General features: G+C 45.8%; 1 protein-coding gene across 8 annotated transcripts; it reads left to right on the forward strand.

Moving 5' to 3' along the window:
* Positions 1–18: 18 nt before the first annotated feature.
* DPP9 (dipeptidyl peptidase 9) lies at positions 19–18,151 on the forward strand. Of its 8 annotated transcripts, none has more exons than XM_075723568.1 (21): positions 19–99; positions 3,109–3,362; positions 6,136–6,248; positions 7,318–7,491; positions 7,716–7,884; positions 8,044–8,157; positions 8,458–8,586; positions 9,098–9,159; positions 9,696–9,796; positions 11,262–11,439; positions 12,248–12,413; positions 12,522–12,601; positions 14,149–14,301; positions 14,518–14,653; positions 14,736–14,737; positions 15,389–15,505; positions 15,807–15,953; positions 16,109–16,261; positions 16,807–16,949; positions 17,287–17,398; positions 17,899–18,151. In XM_075723568.1, exons 1-21 carry the CDS (start codon positions 44–46, stop codon positions 17,989–17,991), a joined length of 2,652 nt encoding a protein of 883 aa, XP_075579683.1. In that variant the 5' UTR covers positions 19–43; the 3' UTR covers positions 17,992–18,151. The 8 variants fall into 8 exon arrangements, with proteins under 8 accessions (XP_075579683.1, XP_075579684.1, XP_009489606.1 ...); XM_075723569.1 differs by lacking the exon at positions 14,736–14,737 and having other exon boundaries at positions 3,109–3,211; positions 3,308–3,362; positions 15,360–15,505; XM_009491331.2 differs by lacking the exon at positions 14,736–14,737 and having other exon boundaries at positions 15,360–15,505.
* Positions 18,152–19,621: the final 1,470 nt, after the last annotated feature.

The raw sequence follows: 19,621 nt of genomic DNA on the forward strand, positions 1-19,621 counted from the left end.
TTCCTTCCTAGTTTCCTGTCCTGCCCAGCTTGCTGAGTAGTTAATGCAGAAGATAAAGAGGGTTCGTCTGGAAAACGAGACTGCAGGAAGTTGGAGAAGGTATGTGTCCCAGTTACTCTCAGGGCCTTTAGTGGCCTTTAGGTTGTGTGGGACAGAGCAATAGGCACTTCTTGGAGTGAATGAGGTTTCGGAAGAATCCCAAGTATATAATTCTGCCCAGGGAGCTCTGTGTCAGGATCTGTGGGTCAGGAAGTGACTCAGGAAGATAACTTGTTTCACTGACTTCCAATTCCAAGCTTTACAATTTTTTTTTCCTGTGCTGGTGTCCCACCTGTGCTTGCTTGTTGTCTTCAGACTAACATGTTCCCCCTGAAGGGAGGGCTTGGCAGATGTGTGCCTGATCCATCTAACCTGGCCAGGCAGGGCAGAAAAAGCATGCAAAAGACCTCCAAGGGATAGCTGGATGTTTTTGGGAGTGGGGTTAGCAGTGCTTCTGCAACAACACTTGAATCATCTGAATCAGCGCCTCAGCATGAGGACTGTAAAGGACAGTCTTTTTCCAGTAAGATGTCAATATCAGATGCGCTGTATCGATGCCGAAGTTTCAAGACTGCCTAAGAATAAGATGGTTCAAATTGGTGTCTTGATCCAACTTACCTCTGCATAATTTAATCCCAAAATTCACTCTGCGATTTTGGTTAGATAAGTTACTCCTTATACTTGTTTACTATGTGTACGGTGTTGCCAAATACTTGTTACGTTTTGTCCAAGAGATGGCTGTAGCTATAGATGAAGCAATTGGATTTTCTTTTTACTCTGTATCGTGTCGGAACCTAAGTTTTGTGAGACTCCACCGCACTCCAGCTATGACAGTGGTATTTCCCAACACTTTTATGTAACTTTGTGCGATGGCTACTTTGCTTATCCCGCTACTCCACTCTCTTCTAGTATCAAAATCGCCAGGATAAGAGCAGTACCAAATTAAAAGTTGTGCTTTTAGCTCCCCAGTGAATCATAAAATCATGGCAGTACAGTTTGGAAGGGACTCCAGCCTCCCTCCAGTTCAGTTTGGGACAGTTACCAGTATTACATTTGTGGACTCTTCTGAGCCCTTAAAGGTGCAACTTTCCCTCATGAGGAGTTGAGCTGGCTGAGTAAGACGGCTTCACCAGCTGGCTGAGAGTAACCTAAGGGTCAGGCGTCTCGAGCCAAAGCCAGATTATTTTAATTGACTGACTTGACCTGCAGTGGAATTGGGTTGAGAGAATTGTACCCAGTTCATGGGGTTTTGTGGTCTTCCTGTCATGTGTTTCTGATAGGCAACACTTCTGCCTTCAGATGTGATTTTAGTTGCTGTAACGGAGACCCTGGATATAGGCATTAGAGGCCACAGGCACTCTCGCAGTCTTAGAACATCCCGTCACGTTCTCTTTTGTGGTTTCACTTGGGCTTCCTGCTTGGCTTTGATTGGAAAATACTCTTCTTTATTCATTTTCAAGCTGTGGATTTACTGCTGGGCAGTACCAGGAGTATCTACATATTTATTGCAGGAGCTTGTTCTTGTGTTATTATTTGCACATTTTGTACAATTTAGAGACTTAGCAGTTTGAAGATATGGTAATATTTACAGCCCTTGTACCGTGTGCCTGTCGTTTAAGGAAGTCCAGATGTACTTCGGTTTAGGTTTGCTCATCTTCTGTTGTAATTGCATAAGATGTCAAACTAGGTGAGAATTTCCTTTTAGAGAGCTTGTTAGAAAGTGCAAGCTGGCGGGGAATCCTCAAGGAATGCTCGGGGTTCTCCTGAAAAATACTCTTGGTAGAAAATGGGCAGAGGCGAGTGTTTTCTTGTGGCGATATAAATAACCATCCTTCTCCTTTCCCCTGATTCCCTCCACTGGGAAAGAACTAATTGTGCATCTTACTGAAGCTGAAGTCTTCAAGATTTGGTTTATGTGTAATTCTTGCTTAATCCTTCATCTCGGAAGCTGTTCTCCTGTCCACATGCAGGTCACTGTCCCAAATGACAGGCGGCATTCAAGAAACATCTAATTTGAAAACGTAAATTTTGGGGCTGCTGAGGACGAGGCCCTTTTTGGTGTAACCCTTAGTCACTGTTTTGTCCTCTTGATGCTGTGTCAAAGGTAGCGATTCTGTCTCCATGGAGCAAACTTCTCTGGCCTAATTTTTCAGTAAACTGAAGTTCTTCTGAAATTCTTTGTAACATTCTTTGGGATACCCCCAAAACAACTAAAATGTCCTTGTGGAGGGAAATCCAGCTTCTTGAATGGGGTGACAAAAACTGGTTTCCCTAGTCCTAGGCTCATTCCTGCTTTGCAATAGATTACATCATTGACCTTGGGCAAGTCTGTTAGTCCACCTCTCCTCAAATTAACATTTGCTGTAGTTGCATGTGGAGGCGTTTTTTGGTAGACTCTCATTCAATAACTGCTAGCTTGGAAATGTATGAGGAATGCGTGCTGCATTTTGCAGGATACGACCAGGGTCTGTTACTGCTGTCTTCTTTCTGCTAGCAAACACAATTGCACTGTTTTCTTCCTGTTTTGCCATCTCTCCTACTTCATTCCTGGCTGCAATAGCTCTTCAGGTAAGTGAGGTGCTGTGCTTGGGTTTAAACCTCTCTAAGTGGTGAGCAGGCTTTCCTTTAGGGCAGGAAGGGGACTTCACTTTTGTGGTCTTCCAGGGCAGAAGTTTATGTGCCTTTATGATAGGTCATAGCTTTGATGACTTATCCATCCAAATTCCTGGGGTGGTTTTCCTTTGAGTCAAGCTGATTGTTTTCTGCACCAGAGTCTGCTGCTTGTACTTCCTTTAACAGCTTATTTCTAGAACTAGTCCTGGGAGAGTGAGTTTTCTGAGGTTAGTATCTTCATGTACAGGACTCGATATGGGGTGGGAGATGGACTTTTCCTTCCAGCACATCAGTGTATGTTTACAATGTAATCTTTGAGTGCAGAGAATCCTAGGATCTGTAGCTTAAGGAGTGCCTGTTCTCTTAAGCTTGTTACATGCTCAGAGCTTTCTCTAAGCAATAAAATGTGCCTGCTTGATTTTATGGCTTAATTCTCTCCCTCAACTCCTCCCTCAGTTTTTTGTCCAGTTCTGAAGGGGAAGAGAGGATGACTGCAGTGGACGCGCTATCAGACAGCTCTGAAGTGGTCGAGATGGAGGATGTGCCTTCCCAATTCCAGGTGCAAAAGCATTCTTGGGATGGGCTGCGTGACATTATTCACAGCAGCAGGAAGTATTCGGGCATGATAGTGAACAAAGCTCCCCATGATTTCCAGTTTGTCCGGAAAACAGAAGAGTCCAGCCCACACTCTCATCGTCTTTATTACCTGGGTAAGCCAGCATGCCAGACGCCGGGTGTGAATATGTTACAGGAGAGCTTCCAGTCTAAACAGCCAAGGAAAAGGATGGGAGGTATCTCCGTTTATGAGATGGGGGAACTGAGATTAAGTAACATTGCTCAAGGTTTGCATGCTTGATCTATAGCAAAGCCTGGAACTGAGCAGAGACCTGTCCAGTCCCAGACAAGCGCTTTAACCACAGCCTTTCTGCTTAGCGACAAGGGGAAGTGTTGGCTAGCCAGACCTGCCTCGTGATGGAGGTATGAATGCAGCGTGCTTTGGCAACCCAGGTCAGTCCAGGTGATGAGGCAAGAGAAAGGATGTTCCTCAAACTCAGGACTATCTCGTGCCCCTGTAGCTTAGGAGAAATGGGATTTACTTGACTGATCAACCGACTGACTTTCCAAGGAATTTGCTGTCACTAATTACTAACTATATGTTGCAAGTTCTAGGTATTAATGGTGGGGTGGTGGTGTCTCCCTGCTTTATTAAGTACCGTGTCGGTAGAATTCAAGAGTAGAGGGGGGAAGATTAGGTGGGAATGAGCTATTAATGGTATTCACAGGGAAATACCCTTTTCCTTACAGTAGGATTGAAAGACAGCAGAATGCTGTGTTGTAGAGGTCCCTCATTACAGTTGGAGCCACAATGTAATTAGTGACAGAGTGGTTGGATTTTAGCAGCCGGATAATTTTGTGGTTGGTAATATGGGAAACTTTATAGACTATAAAGAGTTTATTATGCTTTGGGGCATGAGCTGATCATTATTGAGCCAGTAAAGAAATTGCCTGATGTGCAACTCCATACAGCGACTGCTTTCCTGAGGTGACCCTGCTTTTTTTCTTTTTTGAGTTGTTGAGTGTAGGTCACTGTAGGACATAGGATGCTGGATTTGAGGGACAGATTTGTTTTGTCATCAAGCAGCTCCTGTGTGTCAGTGACTTGATTTGTTATAGTTCCTCACACATTCTTATGGCACAAGTGCTACTATAAAGGGCAGTATCCAGAGTTAGCGCATTTTTCTTGTTGAGTCTGAACAGTGAGACTTGATTTAAAGCTGAATGTCTTTCAAGGCCAAGTTGACTTTGATACAGTTTTTGATCTAGATAACTAAAGAACTAAGGGTCGAAGTGGCTAATTTAAAAAAAAAAAATTAATGTTCTTCTATTGCATGAAATGGCAACCAGACCAGCTACCGGCTGGTTGGTGTTCTGTATAGGTGTGACTCTTACAGGAGCCAGAACCAGGAATGAAGATACACGAATGTCTTTTCAGTGTTTTCTTCCTTAAGGAAATGTACAGGGCATAGAGCAGATAGATCTATCGCTTAAGATCGGTATCTGCCAGGTAATACCAGGGTACCTCTTCTGAGACATTCCTAATAAAGGGTAAACATGATTCTTTCTGTTGCCATAATGAGCATCTTTTGAGTTGCTTACAATGTGCTGTTAAATACTCAGAACCCATTTCAAGAGTTCATAAGTGTTTAACGTTAGTATGCTATTACTGTCCCAATGTTAAATAACATTTTCAAGTTTTTGTGTGAATACTGTTAGTGACTGTATGCCGAGGAGTAGGATGAAGAATTCTGAAGAACTTTGCTGTAGAAGTTGAATACTCTTCTTCACTTGTGAGCAAAGTATAATGTCTTTTGGGGAGGAAGTCAATATTTTTTTCTTGTAAATGCTGATTGACTGTAGTCAGCCTGAGGTCGTTGTAGAAAGTACTAATATAATAAGGAGAAAGAAAGTCCAGGTCACAGTTGCATGAGTGTCAAATGCGTTTATATATAGTAATTTGTTCCTATCTGCAGTTTTTTTCTGTTTGGACATCTTAAGTCATTCCTGGGCTGTCCCCATAGAATTTTGTGTTGTATCATGGCAGATGCTGCTTATATTAAACACCACATGCTCAGCACTTTGGTGTTTTTGTATCTCTGAGGATTATATGCTCACATATTGCTTTGCTTCCCGAGCACTTATTAATATTTCAGTTTTAATTTTAAGTAACTGTGCTGATGGGTTAACCAGCTCAGAAATCTTTCTGTTCTACCCAGAACATGTGCAGAGTAGACAATATCATGCACATTTTCCTGTGCAAAACTCTGATCTAGGGAGTCTCTACAGCATATGTAGAGGGCAAGTTCATGGTCTCTGATTTTGTTGAAACTGCCAAAATCGCGTGTCAGGATATTTTATTTTTCGTGGTTGTTTTGGAAATTGGATGAAGGCCAACAGCTTAGTTGATAACCACAGTCAAAGGCTTATGTAAAACGACAAGGTCTTCTGACTATGCGGTATACTGTTTCATATTTGAATGGGCTCTCTAGAGCTTCCAAGCTTTTTCTTCCAGCTCTTGCAGGCTGGTGCTTGGCCTGCATGAGGTCCCTGTAGCAAATTTCTGTCTGAGAAATGTGGAGAGTAATATTGAGTCGCCCATTCAGGGAGTGGCTTTTTTAGAATGGATCCAGGGCGTGGCTTGAACAGTCCTCAGAGAGGAAAGTTAGATGTAACCAGTTCTGAAGAGGTTGATTAGTGTTAAGTCTTGCTTAGGGAAATTTCTAAATAAATAAATATCTAAATGTAAATAATTTAGGTATTAATCTGTGATTGAACTGAGAGCTGCTTGGGAATGACAGCTGGTAAAAGCCTCTGGACAGCCCCAACCCCTCTGTTATAAAAGATTTTTTTTTTCCCCAATTTGCTCTTGGTCCTCTTTGTCCTGGCTAACTAATCTTAAGTACGGTCATGCTTTTGTCCTAATAGGAATGCCATATGGTAGCCGAGAGAATTCCCTTCTTTACTCAGAGATTCCCAAAAAGGTACGGAAGGAGGCCTTGCTACTCTTGTCATGGAAACAGATGCTGGATCACTTTCAGGTAAGCCAAAGCGTGAAGAGCTGGGCTTGACAGTGTTTGGGAAAACTGGCTGACGCTGTGAGGCCAGTATAGTGGGTACTACTCTGCTGAACCGTAGAGATAATAGTGTGGTGGCATATAAGATGCAGGGAATGGTATTGGTAGGAATGTTGTATTGAGAATTGCTTTGCTTGGTAGTGCAAGATAGCCACTTGCATGCGCAATGAAGTTGGCAGTGAGTGCATGCGAAACAGCAGTTGATGTGGCGAGCAAAGGGCTGACCTAGCAAAGAGGACTCTGTAAACTAGCATGTAGTCTACCTCAGATTATAAGCTATCAGGACAGTGCACCTTTCTTCTGGGTATCTTGCCTCAGCTCTTGCTGTGCTCATTGATGTGCTCGATGGAATGCTTGTCTGTCATCTTCCCTGCTTTTAAGGAAGTCAGGGAAGTTGAATTTAAACTGCTGCTTCTGCCCTACGTTCTGTTGTGAGTGAGCCAGAAAGGGGGTGAATTTTCCCCTCCCTGATTTCAGTGTATTAATGTCCTTTGTCACTAACAGCATTGATGAAGAAGAGAGTAGAGGGTGTTGGTCTTTCTTCCCTACTAAAAAAGTTCCTGATGGAAAAGAATTTAGCTGTCTTGACCCCATTTGGTTTGCTAGTCCCCTTCAGGGTAATTCAAGATCCCCGGAAGAGCTTTTGTTTGCAGTGTCTGACATGGAAACTGTTTGTGAAGGCTGTAGATAACGTCATTAAGTTAATTGGTTACATCTGATTTGCATAAGCAGAGCAAGTGCAGCTGTCCTCAGTTCATGCTGAAGTGCTGACTGCAGAAATGACAGATTTGCAATTCATCTCTGATGTAGAGGGAACTTGGGGCATGCAGTTGGTTTAGTCCTCCTGCACCACGCCTGTAGCCTAGAGTACAGTAGTTATGGACCTGTATGGTAAGACTACTGGCTGGTTTTGGCTGGTGTGTTGTACTTGGGGCGGTCACAGACTAGCTGGTGCCAGTCTTGGAGCATTCCTGTTCTGTGAAAGTTTCTCTCCTTGCAGATTCTTTCAGATTTTCCTTTTCTTCAATACTAGGCAACCCCTCATCATGGCATGTATTCTAGAGAAGAGGAACTCTTGAGGGAACGCAAGCGACTTGGTGTCTTTGGTATAACATCTTATGATTTCCACAGTGAGAGTGGCCTATTCCTCTTCCAGGCCAGCAACAGCCTCTTTCATTGTCGAGATGGAGGCAAGAATGGTTTCAGGGTGAGTCTGCTAGTGATTTTTACGAATATCACCTGAAATGGACTTAATGCTTTTGTTTGGAGGTAGCTGCACATCTGCATCTGGTTGTGGTCATCTCTCTTGTGTCCTGTCAGGGCTGTGTTTGCCATCATTTCATGGGCTGTACTGTATTTGTGGTTTAGGTGTTTAAATACGAAGCTGGAAGCTGATTTGATACAGAGCTGTTTGTGTGTCTGCTGCTGTAGGTGTCTCCAATGAAGCCTCTGGAGATCAAGACTCAGTGCACAGGGCCACGAATGGATCCCAAGATCTGCCCTGCAGACCCTGCCTTCTTTTCATTCATTAATAACAATGATCTGTGGGTAGCAAATATTGAGACAGGAGAGGAGAAGCGGATGACATACTGCCATAAAGGTAACTGGTGCTTCTTGCAAGATTCAAAAGGAAATTCAGTCTGGCAGATTTGGGCTGGGAGGGCTAACGTGTTCATGGCTTATGTTTTACAAGTACATTGGTTTTTTGGGTCAGCTTTGTCCAAGGAGATGTAAATGTACTCTCTTTGTTCCTCTCCAGGCTTATCCAATGTTCTTGATGACCCCAAGTCTGCTGGTGTAGCCACTTTCGTCATTCAGGAGGAGTTTGATCGGTTCACAGGCTATTGGTGGTGTCCCACAGCTTCCACAGAAGGTCAGTGTTCTGCTTATTAAATTCTGATGCTGTAACTGCTGCTGGCCCCTGCTATGAATGATATTTTGAGCGAAGTTTTCCTTTAGCCTGGGTTTGGTCTGTTTCTGGGGAGGCCGCCTGAAGGAACAAAATACTGAGGGGTTATAATTGTGCTCTGAGGAGTATTTGCAGGTGGTCACTGGGAGCTGCGGCTATGCAGGAGATGTGCACTCTGTTGCACCAGAGTGTACTGCCGCAGTGCTCCAGGCAAGTCAGAAACAGCTGGAAAACACTAGCAAACGTGCTTACTATCTGTCCCAGGTTCAGAGGATTTAAAAACACTGCGGATCTTGTATGAGGAAGTGGATGAGTCAGAGGTGGAGATAATTCATGTTCCTTCGCCTGCCTTGGAGGAGAGAAAAACAGATTCCTATCGGTACCCCAGGACAGGTAAGTGAAGTACCGTGGGGCTGCTAATGCAATTCTTGACTCCTGCTGGCAGAAGCAGTGGAATTTGTGCTATAAACTTTGCATGATTAATCTGGGTACTTACGAGGATGTAGAAGCTGGTTATAAATGTTGAGGCCTAATTGAGTCTCTGAGCCCAAAATCTACTGCAAGAAAGGAATGGGATTTAAAATTCAGCTTAAATGAAAGGATTGCTGAGAAAATGGAATATATCTGGTAGCGTATTGTGGAATACATTTTGAATCCTGTCTTTCCTCTCCCTCCTGAGAACATGCATGGCCAACTAGGCAAGGCAAAAGCAAAATTTTCCCATACCCAGAATGACTCTTGTGATTACAGTGGTGTTTGCTCACGAACATAGTTTGATGTTTGTACATTCACACGTGGCCATTTTAGTAGAACCAGGATCAGTTCTTCTCTAGAAGCTGTATTGTGTATAACCATGGAGTGTTCAAGTTGGTCATCTTGGTATTCTTTCAATCCTTCTCTGCAGGCAGCAAAAACCCCAAGATTACATTAAAACTGGCAGAATTTAAAACAGACAGCAAGGGTAAGGTAAGTGATAACAACGCGGAGTGGGATATGGCACAGGAGGGTTGACTGCTTGTGAAGCTCCCTAGAATTAAGACAAGGTCGCTAAGAAACCCTAGATAGTGTTAGCCATTGTTTTCATCCTGTTGTAACACCTGGTTCTACAACCTTTTTATCCAAGAAACAGAAAAACTTTAAAATGCTGAAAAGTGGAGAGGCAGCTGGGAGAGCGGAGGGGAGCAAGACGTAGGGTTAGCCTGGTATACCACATTGTCAATAGTAGAGCAGTAGGCTTGAAGCCCGATCTAATCCTGGGCTTCGGTCCCTGGCTGTATTCTTTTCTGTGGCTGAATGCCAAAATCATTTTGCTTTGAAGCTTTTTTTTTTTTCCCCCCCTTCTCTTCCTGCCATTTGTAGAAAGGCTTGCTTCTCCTGGCCTGACACTTGCTGGTACCAATAGTTAAACTTCCTGATTCTCCCATTCCACTGAGCTTCCAAAGGAGGAGGTGGGGAGGTCTGGTAGCAGTCTGATTTGATATTGGACCTTCCTTTTGCTGCAGATCGTGTGTGCTCAGGACAAGGAGCTGGTGCAACCATTCGCTGCGTTGTTTCCAACTGTGGAGTACATTGCCCGTGCTGGATGGACCCGAGATGGCAAATAGTACATAAGTTTTTCTTCCAAACTAACACTCCCCAGGGCTTCCCTGGCTGAACTATTGCAGGCCCTCGACATGCTTTGTATTGTAGTCATGACCTGGTTTTAAAGCCATGAATGCCAGAAATGGCACATGAGTGTTTGGTTTCTTCAGTGTTATCCTAAAATCAAATGTAGACCAGAGTGACAAGCTGTGGGGTTTGTCACAACCACAAAATTAAATTACATTGATAGGTTAAGTGGGCAGTCCTAGGAATTTTTTTGAGTTGAAGATGTTTAACACAATGTCATGGTTTAACAAGTACACACAAGTACAATATGCTTCCTGCTGAAAATGAGAGTGTACTGTGAGCAGTTTTATCATTGTTCATTGGTCTAGTTTGTGATCAATGCCAAATGTATCATGGGAAAGTGGGCAGTGTGTGTGGTGCTAGTCCTTTGTGCAGTGTGTACAGGGGGAAAGATTGCTCTGTGATCGGTGTGCTCTCATAGCTCGCTATTGCTCCAAATGTGATACACAGTCTTGTGTTGGCCAGCCTTGCCTGAAGAGTTACAGAATTCACACCAATCTGATTGGTTTGAAATTTTAGAGCTCTTAATTTTTTTCCCCTCAAAAGCTTGCTTGGCTGTTAACTAGTCTCTGTCCAGATAAGGTGACTTAGCTGTCTTTGAAGATTACGTTCTGTAACTCATTAATTTTCTGCTCTGGAAACTAAATTCTTACAGCTTTACAGAAGGTAATCCCATAGGTGATTCTTACGTTCTGCACCACAGCTTATCTAAATGTGCTGGATATATCAGTTCATGAAATCCACAGTCACTGAGATGCTAGGGAGAAGTGGCTCTTTTGAAAGTCTGTCTTAATGATGAAACTTCCCTTGATGCACTTCCAGGCCTTGGGGTAGCCGCACTATGCAGCGGTGGTTTGCCATCTGTCATGTTGAGAGGCCTGCAGTGCAGCACCACTTCAAATGACTCTCCTTGGAGAGGAACAAGGCTGAGACTGAAGTGACTCCTTCACTTGGCAGTTGTCTTAGGTCTGTGCCTTTCCCTGCTAGTGCAGCGTGCAATGAGGAAGCTACAAATGGATCACTTTAAGAGGGATCGCTTCAGCTCGTAAGGAGCTTGCTAGAAAACAAATAGTGCTTCCTGATGGAAGGGCTGTCCAAGGAAGAGTTATGTTCTGGACACAGGGTTCTGTTAACAGTGCTCCCTTGGAATAGACGCTCTGGCAAATGTGTCAGACATCTTGTCTGAACGATACCCCTGTGAAATACCAGAGATGTCTGGCAATACATGTTTGTTGGCAAAGCTTCCAGGAGATTAGAAAGCAGCAATGATGAGAAAAGCTTTGCATTCAGATGCCTAAATCCTTTCTGCCAGCGGGGAGAAAAAGGGTTGCATGTTCTGAGTGTTAGAAAGGGACATCTATGTTGTGGTACTAACATTCACCTCCAACTTCTTTCCCCAGTGCCTGGGCTATGTTCCTAGACAGACCTCAGCAGCGGCTGCAGCTAATCCTTTTGCCTCCAGCACTCTTTATTCCAGTCCCAGAAAATGAGGAGCAGCGCGCTGAATTTGCCAAAACTGTGCCAGAAAATGTCCAGCCATTTGTGATCTATGAAGAAACCACTGATGTGTGGATAAATGTAAGAGGCTCGGGGCTGGGAGGAGAACACAGGCTGCCCCTTCCTCCCCCACAGTTAACCATTTTTGTGTTGGCTGTGTGTCCAGCTTAGTCCATGCTCCAGCAGACTGCTTTGCTGCTCAGTAGTACCAGATTTGGTGTTAATTCAGGGAGTTTGATAAAGCCATGAGAAGCACTTTCATGCAGTCAGCACTGGAAGAGATGAGGATCCTGCCATCTCCTTGCAGTTGGAGTTGTTCATTTAATTCTTGCTAACATTCTCGGTGAACACAGGCATTTTGGACACTGACACTTTTGGATGTAACACTGCCATTCTTTTGGGGGTATTGTATTACAAGATTAAATGGCTTCTTGAGGCATGAGCAACCCTAATCCCTGGAATTTGTACTTATTTAGATGGGTAATGGACATAGGGGATAGGGAATAAACTTCAGTCTCTTAAGATTAAGCAGTTTCTTAAGATTAAGTAAAGGGACCTGGAGTTTACACCGTGGCATTCCTAAGGTGTTGGAATAGCAACCACCTCGTGGGACTCACGTAGCTGAAATGTCTAGCTCAGAGGCAAGACTGGTGCTGGTTTGGGTGGTAGCCGTGGAAAGCCCAGAGCACATGGTCTTCTACATGGGCACAGAGTTTCTTTGCGGTAATCGGAAAGCAGGGAATGGCTTTTTCCCACTAGCTGCTCATCTGAGAGATTTCTGCCCCCTCTCCTTTCCTTTGAAAGCGTGCTAGTTTAGCACTGACTCCCTTGGCTATATCTCTGCTGTTGCAATGCAAGTCACTTACGGGTCTTTTGCCTTGTGTGACAGGTTCATGATATCTTCTATCCTTTCATCCAACCGGAGGGCGAGGAGGAAGAACTCTGCTTTATTCGAGCCAACGAATGCAAAACAGGTTTCTGTCACCTGTACAGAGTCACAGCAGTCCTAAAGCAAGGCAACTATGACTGGGTGCAGCCATATGTCCATAGTGAGGGTAAGAGCTACACTTTGTCAGCGTTTCAGCTTTGGGAGCTCCCTCTCCGATTTGCTTGTGTTGTCCTTTGGGGAAGGCAGTGATTTATTCTCATGTTATTTCTTCTAGATGATTTCAAATGTCCTATCAAAGAGGAGATTGCCCTGACTGGTGGGGAATGGGAAGTGTTGGCGAGGCATGGATCGAAGGTAGTGGTTATTTTTATTCTGTCTTGCAGTGTTACAGCTCTGCATTGTCTGCCCACAGTCCTGGCCTACGCCCTCTGTTACGCCTGGGACCAGCTAGAACTACTTAAGCTTCATTTTGTTTCTCTTTTTATTGCTGCCTCTGCTTTCCCCAGAAGTGCTGTAGTCCAGTGCACATTGAACTGATTGCCTTTTTAATCAGACTTCAGATTGCTCCTTAGGTAAATCCCATGAGTGAGTCAGGCCATAAAAAAGGACACAAGTCTGAGGTTCAAGAGCAACAAAGAACTATTTTGTGGAGAAGCTTGGGATTGCTGCCTTTGCCGAAGCATTTTAACCCCAATGAGTACTGGTGAATTGGAAATATGTCCTAGTGCTTAGAGTGAACTCTCACTCTCCGGCTGATCCCTCAGTAGAGCCTTTAGGAAGAAGGCAGCTAGGGAGTATAAAGCAATTTAGAATATGGAGAAACTGTATCTGTTATTGGTTGCAGAATAGCCAGAAATGAATTTTTATTAATCTTGTAGAAACCTAGTTCCATTTTTTTCTTCAGGAATTAACTCTGAGTCTGATCTTTAATGCTCCCAGGTGATTTCTGTCAAAATAAAGACCTTGTCTGTTCATTTCCAATTAATCTGGATTTTCACTTCTCGCTTTTTAAAAGGCCTACAGCTCCATGCATTTTGTTTCTGCTGCTTTTCCTCAATCTGCAATTAACCTGCTGTCCCTCCCCATGTGGATTCTCACTGTACATGCTGTTGATTTTGGCCACAGCTCTTCCCTGCATGTGTTATGGCTAAAATTGTGTTAGCAGCAATTACTTTGATGCATTTGTTGCTCCACAGGACTCTGCCCGGTTTTCCTGGCCAGTTGGGTTGGATGTTTTTTTCCCTTTGCTGTCCACAGTGGTCTTCAAACTGTGGATTAGCCAGAAATAGCATTTGGGCTTCAGCATTTGGAAACTGTAAGGTGGAAAACAGTTCAGTTACTGTTGCTGGATCAATGCAGTACTTAAAAGCTGTAGTCTCTATTCCTGGCTGGCCGGGTGGTTTTTAGAAGCAGCTTTATCTGGACATTAAAAACATATTTTAATGTGGCTTGAAGTTCGGTACTGTTAGAGCAATTAGACTGATCCTTCTGCAGATGGGAATTCATTATCATGATTGCTGGAAAAAACATACATATCCCCCTATAATCCAGACATACTATGGGAAGACGCCGTATTTAAGCACAGAATCTTCCTGGTTTCACCTATGGGGAACAGCCCAACTTTTTATGCTCCTTAGTAAGCAAATGCTTTGAGTCTGTCAAAGCTGAGTGACCGCTTTTTGTTACTTCATTGGACTATATGCAGTTCTCCATAAGTGCCGCGTATGTATTTTCTAGCCTATCATATCAACAGGCGTTGTGTACGGTCCCTAATGCCGCAAGCAGTCTGTCATGGTCTATTTGTGTTTTAAGCTCACTCTGCCTGGGGCCAGACTGTTTGAACTGGCAAAGGAGCAGTAGTTGTCATCCTTCTGTCGCTGAGCCCTCTCTTCTCCACGTAGATCTGGGTCAATGAGGCTACGAAGCTGGTGTATTTCCAAGGCACAAAGGACACCCCGTTGGAGCACCACCTCTACGTAGTCAGCTATGAGTCTCCTGGAGAAATTGTGCGACTCACCACTCCGGGCTTCTCCCACAGCTGTTCAATGAGCCAGGTTTGTTGTTTCTTAGATACAAGACCCCCTCGTCTCCTGACTGACAGGGATCCTAACTGGGAACGGTAATGAATCATGACCAGTAATGAGTCCTGAGGGCTTCTTTGTCTTGGTTGCTTGAGATGTGGGAGCTCTTGTCTGAGAACTGCATAAAAGAAATGAGATATGGGAAGTGAAAGACCTTGTTCCCCTAACTCTTCTCTCTCCCATCCGTAGAACTTTGACATGTTCATCAGCCACTACAGCAGCGTGAGCACTCCGCCTTGCGTGCATGTCTACAAGCTCAGTGGCTCCGATGATGACCCGCTCCACAAGCAGCCCAAGTTTTGGGCTAGCATGATGGAGGCAGCCAGTAAGTCCTGTAGAATGTGTCAATGCTATGTAGTGTCTGTGATACTCTTCCTACTAGTGGTAGCCAAAGCTGATGGAGACAGAAGTGGCCCGAGTAACTTCACTCTAAGGGAAAATGAATTATGTTATCTTAGGGGGGAGGTATCTTTAGTGGGTAGCTCATCCAGGAAATGGTATATGGGCTTTGAGGATGTTGCTGTTTCATGCTTTGAGCAAAAGCAGTGCTCCAGGGTGCAGGGTTTAGATAGCTGTGGGTTTAGGGGTTTCTTTGTTCCTGACTCATCTGAAGAGGGGCAAGTATCTGGGATGCAGTGGCTACTTCGTGCCATAGGCCTTTAAGGATTTAGATACAGCTCACAGCAGCACACGAACCCCTCCCGCAAATGTTTTCTCCATTTGACCTGTCCCTGTTCTTAACCTTCCACATCTTGCTGTTGTGGCTTAGCATGCCTTATCTGAGGATACCCAGCTGATGATGCTTTCTTGGGTGATCCCTTCACTTTTTATAGGGCCTATGGCCCTGTGCAGGCAGATGGAGGCTGTTTGTTTCCGAGGGAGAGGCTTCTCTGAGAGACATTGCTAAGGCTTGGTACGGTTCGGTATTGAAAGAGCCCTGACTAGGGTCAGAATGAGCTAGTTCAGGTGGGGTAGGACGCAGAGCCTGCTGCCAGTTACTGCATTGCTAGTGTCTGAACTTCCCTCTGCAGGTTGTCCCCCAGATTACATCCCACCTGAGATCTTTCACTTCCGCACTCAGTCAGATGTTGAGCTCTATGGAATGGTCTACAAACCTCATGATGTCCAGCCTGGGAAGAAGCATCCCACGGTGCTCTTTGTGTACGGAGGCCCTCAGGTAATAATCCAGATTGTTGACTGCTGGTGTTGGCCATGGGATTGCTGTCCAGGGCAGACCTCTGTGTAGCTCAGTCATGCATCAAGACTTTTGCTTTGGTTAGCACTGAGCACTGGATCTCTATTCTGATCTCTGCTTCAAACCTCAGATGATTTTTCCAGCATTTAGTCTGATTTCCATGGCTCTGATAGCTCGGTTAGTGGCTGCTGTCCAGCTCAGGATCCTACAGAGTGGGACAGACAGAGGAAGGGACTGGAAGGCAGCTGCTAGGCTCTGAAACTTTTCTTCCCTCCTCCTGCAGGTGCAGCTAGTGAATAACTCCTTCAAAGGAATCAAGTACTTACGGCTAAACACGCTAGCGTCCCTAGGCTATGCTGTGGTAGTGATTGATGGAAGGGGTTCGTGCCAGCGAGGACTCAAATTTGAAGGGGCCCTGAAAAACCAAATGGTAATGTACTACTTTTGCTGATGAATCACTGCTCATTTGCTCTTTCTAAGGCTGCCTGGCTGCATGTTTCCTGTGTGAGTGTTGCTCTTGTCTTTTCTGTCTCAAGCTCCCAGATTTAGAAAGCCACTAACTTGAGCTTCCATGTTGCCTTTTAGGGCCAGGTGGAGATAGAGGACCAGGTGGAAGGTTTACATTATGTAGCAGAAAAATACGGGTTCATCGACTTGAGTCGGGTAGCCATACATGGCTGGTCATACGGGGGTTTTCTCTCCCTCATGGGTCTTATCTGTAAACCCAATGTCTTCAAGGTAAGTCTGGACATGGGGCTGTCATCTTGGGACACTTAACTCTCTCAGCATCTGTAACTCATGGCATCTGGGGTTGGCTTTTTTGTTTGATGTTTCTGATGGACAGGTGAAAGTGTCCCTCAGTCCTGCCTGTAGCTCCTCTAGAAGCATTCTGCTTCTAGATCATACCTGCCTGAGGTTTGATGAGGATGGGGTCATTCCCCAGTGACTGCTAATGGAGGACTAACATCCAATGAGATAATTGGTGTGCTATTCCTAATCCCTTCCCGAGTCCCCAGCACAGTTTCTGGATCATTCCACAAGTCCCCCTTGAAAAGAGGAAGCCTTTAGTGCTGGTATGCAAGGAATTTGCCCAGTTGTGACCGTAAGAGGAATAGCAGGAGGAGGAATCTGGGTTTTATGTGGGTTTGTTGTAGAAGAATCCTGGTCTGAGTGACAGAACAGTCCAAAGCCTGTTTTTCCCGCCTTTCAGGAAAACAGGGAACACTTGAACTCTTTAGCATGTGATAATTGAGGCTGGCTCCTGCCACCTATTTGTTTGACAGATTGCTATAGCAGGTGCTCCTGTCACAGTTTGGATGGCATATGACACCGGGTACACTGAGCGGTACATGGATATCCCAGAAAACAACCAGCAAGGTTATGAGGCTGGCTCTGTGGCATTACACGTAGAAAAGCTTCCCAATGAGTGAGTACCATGGGGTTGAGGGATCTGCTAAAAAACTGCTCCCGGGTCCTGCTTGGTGCCACCAGTTGCACCTCTGCTGAATCCCAAAAGAGTGGATGGATTCTGATCCCAGTTAATTTTAACTCTTGTGGCTGGTCGCTGCCTTCTGCAGCAAGCTGGGGCATTGTACCCCCAGCCCCCTTTGCCAGGGAGGGTTTGAGGACCACGTCCGTGGCCTTACGCTATTCTGACTGCCTGTCCATTGCTCAGTTTTGGCTTGCTGACTGGCAGCTCTTTGCTTAGACCCACTGCAGAGCTTTTTATGTGGTTTCTCATCCTGTCTCTCATCCCATCTCAGGCCAAACCGTTTGCTGATCCTCCATGGCTTTTTGGATGAAAATGTGCACTTTTTTCACACCAACTTCCTGGTATCGCAGCTAATCCGGGCTGGAAAACCTTACCAGCTGCAGGTAGGAGGAACAAGAGTGAAGTGGGAAGGTCCCTTAAATCTGGAAAGGGAAAAAGGTTTCTGCTGTGTGTTGTGGGGGCAGGAGAAGGTGGAGGCAGATGCTCCCTCATCTTGTTGCAATGTAGATTACAGTAAACGCCTCATTTGACTCCAAGAGGCGGCCGGGAGGTGGCACTGTGGCTGTTTCATTGCTGGCAGATGTGGCCTGTATCTAAAACCATGTGCAAACAGGGCTCCTGCCCTCAGGCCTGGAACTTTCTTTCTGGGCTGAACTGTTGCTGTCTCACTTGGCTGGTGGCAGCAGAGGTGGCTGACTCGCCGAGCGGACTAGCAGCACACGCCAGCACAATGAGGGAGGGGGTCCGGTGTTCTAGACCCTCCCTGGCACCTCTTTGTCCCGATGGAGGCTGGGTTGAGGGAGAAGGGCTGATGTGGGGGACGCTTGTCCATGCTGAGCGAGCTGCTCCTGACTAACTGCCCTGTCTCTCTGCTTCTGCACAGATCTACCCCAACGAGAGACACAGTATTCGGTGCCCTGAGTCAGGAGAGCACTATGAAATCACGCTGCTGCACTTTCTACAAGAATACCTCTGAGAGCACAAGCCTCTGCAAACTGGACACTGACAGCTCACCTTCCCCCTCCTGTGCCCTGCCACTAGACAGCCATCTAACCCAGAGCACAAATGGCTGAGTGCCCACGTCCGGGCTGGGTGTCCCCCCCGAGCGAGGGGGGAGGGCGGAGGGCACCTTCCCCTTGGACAGTGCCACCTTCTTTCAGTTTCGAAGCTGGAGGTCTGCCCCTGCTCGGCTGCTCGTCCTGTTCCTCTCCGCCGGCCTGGCTGTTAATGCTTTTTTTGCTGCTACTCCCTCTATCCTGGGAATCAATGGACAGTGGTCTGTCTCCCAAGGCTGAGGTTTTTGTCCATCTCTCTCTCCCCCATCCTTTTCCCCTTCCACTGCACCTCTGCAGTTCCCATACTCTTACCTGCAAGAACTCAGTGCCTGTGTTGGAAATGGAAGAGCCGAATCAGCAAGCTGCCTTAAGCCAGGAGTGGGAGGGAAGAGAGGACTACCTATTCTTAAGCCCCAGGGGAGCTGATTGCTGCTGCTGCTGTGTCCTGGCCCTGCTGTGACAATGTGGAGCCCTGGGATGTGAAGAGAGCTCTACAGAAGCATGCAACACTAGTCTTTTCTATTTTTCAGTTTAATTTTGCAGAGCAGATGGAGGAAGTGGCTGGGGTCGGTAACAGCGTCCTCTGATACCTTTCTCTAATGGCCGCTCACAAGCCGAGTTGTGCCAACAGGTAGCATGGCAGCTGAAGCAGCTGGCTACAACCAGAGATCATCTCCCCAGAGATCACAGCAGCATTTGGGTTTTTGCAACACAAGATGGATGATATTTATGCAAATCCTCCCTCCCTCCGTTCTCTGTGCTGCCTCCTGATCCCACCTTCTCCTTCCTCGACACCCTGAGCTTTCAGATGTGCACTGAAATTGGCTGTGCTTCAGTTCTCTGCGGGTCAGTGACTGTTCCCCTTGCCCGTCTACTCAGCAAATGCTCTCTTCTGGTTTTTATTTACCTGGTCAACAGGAACTGCAGTTCTGGGGAGGGGGGGTTGAGCAATCGCACCTCAGGGGAGCACATACCCCCCTCAAGCCAAGGGTTCTGCCAGGGGCAAAAAGGAAAAACAAAAAAAAACCCCACCCAAATGAACCACATTGACTTGCCCTGGAGTATTTTAAGTGCGTATTATGAAAAGAAAATATTTTTATGGATTCTTATTCTTTTATAATTATGAGTGTAAGATGTAGCGACTCATTAAAATATTGGAAAGAGACACGCTGGCTGGCATTTGTGCCTGTTTTTGGAGTGCAGGAGAGGGCTCGGGAGGAAATGGCAGCTGGCTCACGATAGCCAAAGCCGCGTCTGTGGTAAAAGCAAAGCGCTCTGTTCGGTTTCTGTGCCGAGCAGTGGAGAGAATATTAAATCCCTGATGTTCCTCAGGGGAAGCATGATCCAAGCAATTGAAGATGCAGGGTGGAGAGTTGGGAATCCTGGACCGTGTTCTTGGCTCCGCCATTAAGGCGCTGCATGACCTTGAGCAAGTCAGACATCTCGTGCTTGCGAATACCAGCCTTGGCGCTGGAGGTCGGTACCCTCGCCCAGTGCCCCGGCTCCCTCCGATGACTTACAGGGACGCAGCTGCTCTGCTCCGAGCGCTTC

This window comes from Pelecanus crispus, chromosome 20 (genome assembly GCF_030463565.1).
Source record: "Pelecanus crispus isolate bPelCri1 chromosome 20, bPelCri1.pri, whole genome shotgun sequence".
NCBI lineage: Eukaryota > Metazoa > Chordata > Aves > Pelecaniformes > Pelecanidae > Pelecanus > Pelecanus crispus.